The sequence below is a fragment of the Cyprinodon variegatus genome, unplaced genomic scaffold, assembly GCF_000732505.1.
Source record: "Cyprinodon variegatus isolate N-32 unplaced genomic scaffold, C_variegatus-1.0 Scaffold1420, whole genome shotgun sequence".
In the NCBI taxonomy this organism is placed as follows: Eukaryota; Metazoa; Chordata; class Actinopteri; order Cyprinodontiformes; family Cyprinodontidae; genus Cyprinodon; species Cyprinodon variegatus.
The window spans coordinates 114,676-120,206 of NW_015151873.1; the positions used below are offsets into that span (position 1 = coordinate 114,676).

The following is a 5,531-nucleotide window of genomic DNA, read 5'->3' on the forward strand; positions in this document are numbered from 1 at the left end:
TACAATTAATCCAACAACTTTCTACTCCTTCCTTTCTCCAAACTGGCTCATTTCTTCTCTCCATATTGATAACGACATGACGTAAGAGCTGCAACAAAACAGGGAAAATCAGGAAGAGAATCTGTCCAGTTGGAGCCCAGTTAGTTTGTAGAAAAACACTGATAGAGACATGGATGAAGACAGGAGGCTGGAGACATTGATGGATCAGATTGTGAGACGCAGACATTCCCCATCCATTCCCCCTTTATTAGGGAGGAAATGTCCATGTTGATTCTGTTTGCAGCTTTAATGTTGTGAATAGCAGAACTCTAAAATGATTCAGCTGCTGATGAAGGACTTCTGTTTACTTCAATCTATATCATCCTGTCTGAAATTAGAATCTAGAATCAAACTAGACCCATTTTTATGTTCTCTCTACCAACACAGGGAGAAAAGAAGCTAAATTAATCTGTTTTCTCAGCAGAAAAAACTCTTTGAAGAATTAAGTTTTTAAAAGTTATTTTATCTTTTGAGGCAAAACCTTATTTTTGATTTGATAGAAGCTGAACTTTTTTTCCTTTGTCTTCAGTAAATGAGTTCAATCAGTTTTTCCTTACAGGTCTCTGTACTTTTACTTCAGTGAAGAAGGTGAACATTTCTGACACCTCTGGATCCTGAGAGTTTTGTTCCCGTAGTTTCTAGTGACTCCTCTGGGCTTTATCTCCATCTCAGTATGGTAGCAGCTGCGTACCGGTGTTATACTATATTCAGTGACCTTGGCCAAAGAGAGAATGTGTTCAGTGATGCTGTATGACTGGGCCAGCACAGTGTCAGTGAGGAAAATAACCAATGGTTCTTGGACTAGTATTTATCAGGGGCCGGGGTCACATATTCTGCTGGAATGTTTTAATGGAAAGTTTTAATCTGCATCCTGTTCAATTCAGCTAAAAACTTTTGTTATTTATTCAGATTGTGGGACTGCAATTTGTCAGAGACCAGCTGGAATTCTCTGTTCTCAGCTCTGAAGTCTAATCCATCCCATCTCACAGAACTGAACCTGCTAAGAACCAACCTGGACTCTGGATTGAAGGAGCTCAGTGGGTTTCTCCAGTCTCCCCTCTGCAAACTACAGACATTGAGGTCAGATATAGTATATTTGTTTATTCTAATAACATTACAGTGCAAATCTTAGTATAAAGGTAAATCAGTGAGCTAGTCAAGGATCAATAGGCTTTAGTTAGAGCAGTGTGCTTGTGCTCTAATAAGGTAGAAAGTTCCTGGTTCAATCCCCACAGCCTCCACTCTGGGTTCCTGAGCAAAACCCTTAACCTCACACTGCTGTCCAGCCGCCACACAATAGCAGCCCACTGCTCTCCAGGGAGATTGATTAAATACAGAGAGTGAATTTCCCCATTGTAGGACTTTAAAGGGACTTATTTTGTTAATTCAGCATCAGAAGATGCTGAATGAACACATGTGTAACAACTGGGAGGAAAGTATAAAATGGAGAATTATCAGCCAAACTGTTAAATCAGATGATTTTTTTAATGCCGATGAATCATCAAATGCAGGCAAATTTATTAAGTCACTTCTGCGACACTGTGTTGATGATTTGGGTAAAATGCTGACTCAGCATCTGGTCTTCAACAAGGTTAACATTACAAATACAGTCACTTTCACAGGTTGAATAGATGTAATATAAACCTACACAGAAAGTATTATAGGTTTTCATTTGAATGATAAATAGCTGGAAAAGTTGAGTTTGAACATATTAAAGGAAAAATTTGTTTTAAACCACTTCCTCATTGTCTTCAGTATCTCAGTTGTGCAGTTTGTCTATTTTCCCCTTTTATTGATTATAACATTTTATTTATAAAAACTTTCAGATCATCCTATGGATAACCATGGTACCGAATAACATAATAAAAACACTAATAACAGCAAATCATTAGAACTTGCACTGACTTGGATTGACATAAAAGACAGAAATGAATGAAAGGATGAGGTTGTGTTTGGTGTCATATGTTCATGGGATTGATTTCTATTGAATGAGACTGGGAGCCAGTGGAGTTAATGAACAGCTGGGAGTTGGGTGATGGAATGATTCGGCCATTGTGGGCCCCAGGTGAACTTTAATCAAGGGCCCTCCACTAAGTCAGTGACTCTTTTTGAGTCATGATCCTAATTTTACATAAACTGCTGTCTATGAAAACTAAAACTAAAAAGAGGCTCCAGAAAAAGACAAGACACAAAGCTGAAGTAGGTCAGACAGAAGAGGCTGCAGGACACGGAGAAAAAAGCTCCTCCAAGAAGGTTCTGGGTTTGATTCCCAGCCCGGGGTCTTTCTGCATAGAGTTTGCATGTTCTCCCTGAGCATGCGTGGTTTCTCTCCGGGTACTCCGGCTTCCTCCCACAGTCTAAAAACATGACTATTGGGTTAATTCACTTCTCTAAATCCTCCATAGGTGTGAGTGTGTGTGCGTTAATGGTTGTTTGTCCTGTTTGTCACTGTGTTGCGACCTGGCGACCTGTCCAGGGTGGATCCCACCTCTCGCCCATAGACAGATGGAGATAGGAACCAGCACCCTTGTGACCCCACTTGTGATTAAGGATGTTAGAAGATGGATGGATGAATGGATGAATCTCTTTCAAATGGTCAAATCCTAAAACCTCGTTTGAGGATTTTATTCCTGATAAGAGATTTCCAAAACTTGAGATAAACATTGATTGAGCTGTAATCAAGTGCTTATGCATTCCCACTTATTGTTTTTTACTTTTTATTTTTCTGACTCTAACTAGTCCCGCAGTTTTCAACCGATTTCAACAATGTTGGTATCAAAACGTTCAGCTTGTTTAGGAGAATCCTGCTATATCTTTTGGTAAAGGTATTTTTTGTAGTTTTCACGATATGCAGCTTTTTCTGCGTTTTTTATCCCATTGAAATGCATGTAGAATTCTTACATTTCAGCGAAATTCCACTAAAACTTCAGCTACTTTGCCCTTTAACTACTTTAGCATACTTTTAGCTAGAAACACCATTCAACTTTTAAAATGTTTCCGTATCTTTCTGCTATTACTGTTTAACTCTGCTTTTTGCTAACTTTTACAGTTTTGTTTCAGTGAAGCTTCAAACTTTTAAAGTATTTTTAAAGATTTTCAAATTTATAATGGAAGTCTATGGACGGAATGTTAAACTGCTAGAGTGTGCCACTCTAGCGTTTTCAAACATTTCACTCATGCCAAACAGCTTTAACTCACTCACTCATTTTTTACTCTATCTTGAAAAAATTAACATCAAAACGTAGGGATTTTTTGTCAGGATTCAGGGAATGTAACCCTAATTGGTGTGTGATTTACACTTTTCCGTCAATCTGGCCCAGAGCACGGAAAAGTCCACACTTCCTCAATAGAAATCCTATGGGAGCTCTCTGAAAATCAGAACTGAAAATTCAAAAAAACAGACTTTTTCGTAGCGCTCCCATTTGGGAACCGTTCGACGTAGCATCATGAGTCTTGTGGAAGTTGTTCCTCATATTGAAGGAAGTGTGTCGATATCTTTTATCGTTTAGCTAGGAAAAAGGTTTGTTCGGGGGTAACAAATCTGTCCAAACCCCCAAATCAAGATTTTTACAATTATACACTTTTTTACATCATCACCATGCCTAGACCAATTATTGTAGAAATAGGAAAGTAACACCAGTTGTAGTCCAAAGATTGCTAATGCTCACGGTGAAAGAGTTTTTTGAATAGCTTATACGGTTTTGGCTCAACACTCGTGTGTTCGGAGGGGTTTTTTAGCAGCTGAAAGGTCAGGGAGTCTGAGGTGCTGCATGGAAATCAATGAGAGGAGCACGTGGGACAAACCATTTTGTTTGTCTTTCGGTTAGGGTTGTGAAAGACCTACAGACATGAAAGTTACCCCATTCTGAGACAAAGGATAGATGTCGCTTAGACTAAAAGAATTTTTTAGATACCATTTACGGTTTGCCTTCAGCACTCATCTGTTTGGAGGGGGTTTTTAGCAGCTGAAAACTCAGTGAAGCTGAGGTGCTGCAGCTAATCCAATAAGAGGATCTGGTGCGACAAACCATTTTATTTCTCCTTCCCATTAAGCTTGTGAATGAGCTAGAGCCATGAAAGTTACCCCAGTCTGAGACAAAGGATAGATGTCGCTTAGATTACAAGAATTTTTTAGATACCATTTACGGTTTGCCTTCAGCACTCATCTGTTTGGAGGGTGTTTTTATCAGCTGAAAACTCAGTGAAGCTGAGGTGCTGCAGCTAATCCAATGAGAGGATCTGGTCGGACAAACCATTTTATTTCTCCTTCCCATTAAGGTTGTGAATGAGCTAGAGCCATGAAAGCTACCCCAGTCTGAGACAAAGGATAGCTGTCGCTTAGACTGAAAGAATTTTTTAGATACCATTTACAGTTTGTGTTCAGCGCTCGTTTCTTCGGAGGTGATTTTCCCATTCAAAAAACCCTGAGAAGAAAGGAACGAAAGTGCAGCGCATGTCTCTCTCTCTCTCACTGACAGGCTCGTTAAGCGTCGTCAAGGTAACCAAGCTTCAAAGGGTTTTTACCTCTGCCACTTTAAACAGCACATTTTAATCTAATGGAGGGAGAAAACACTGATTTAACATTTGGAAATAGATACTATGGCTGCGTCTCAATTCGCAGGCTGCGTACTTGGGAGGACGCATTTTGAGGCCGGTGACGTCACAACGCTCCACGGAGGCCGTCCCATTTGGCAAAAATTCTGAGGACACTTAAAATGCAGCCTCAAAATGCGTCCTCCTTTTCCCCGAATTCTGAGGATGCATCGCTACCGTCCTTAGTGGCCTCGCCTCCCACTAGATTTCCCGAGGTGCTTTGCGCGCTTCTTTGTTTTTTGTTTTTTTTTTTGTTTTAGTAGTTGAAGAAGAAAAAGAAGAAGAAAGTCGGATTTTATTCAAGTTACTGACAACCGAAAGCAGCAGCAGCGCCGGCAGTAGTGCGGAGAACACCTTTAAATGTAAGTAGTTTGTTTTTGTTTTTTTTAAATGAACATCTATGAAAATACACGACGGTAACAGAGCCACCGGAATGTGTAGGACCAGCTAAAGCTAAAGCTTAGAGCTAACCTGTTGATACGAGATGCTCATCAACATTAAAAGCCTTCATACAAATATCACTATTTTTTATTTTAACCTACATCTTACTGTACTGATAGCCGTATCCCTCACTAAACGGATCTATTTGTTCTCATACAGTTTATTACAAAGGATTAGAACTGTCAAAGCTTAATGCAGCTGAAGAAATAACATTCGTCCAGCTGTACTGGGCTGTTAATACTGTGGTTCAATTCATTGCCTGTTTTATTTACAAAAAGAAAAAAATTTTAATAATAATGTTAAAAAATAAAAACCCACAGAAAAGGACTAGTTTTTAGAAAGGTCCCTTCATTGGACATTTCTTTATCTCTTTATTAAATGTTCCTCCTATGGAAACAGGTTTGATGCAGGACAACTTAGAGAACACTATAGGACCCAAAGGGGCCCTGGATAATGTT

At 39.4% G+C, this 5,531-nt stretch overlaps 1 protein-coding gene across 1 annotated transcript in view; it reads left to right on the forward strand.

The window, feature by feature from the left end:
- LOC107103315 (NACHT, LRR and PYD domains-containing protein 12-like) overlaps positions 1–5,531 on the forward strand; it is a 20,213-nt gene that overhangs the window by 9,967 nt on the left and 4,715 nt on the right. The window contains exon 3 of the mRNA XM_015402972.1: positions 949–1,119. Coding sequence (XP_015258458.1) covers positions 949–1,119 — 171 coding nt within the window. The remainder of the gene's footprint in view (positions 1–948; positions 1,120–5,531) is intronic.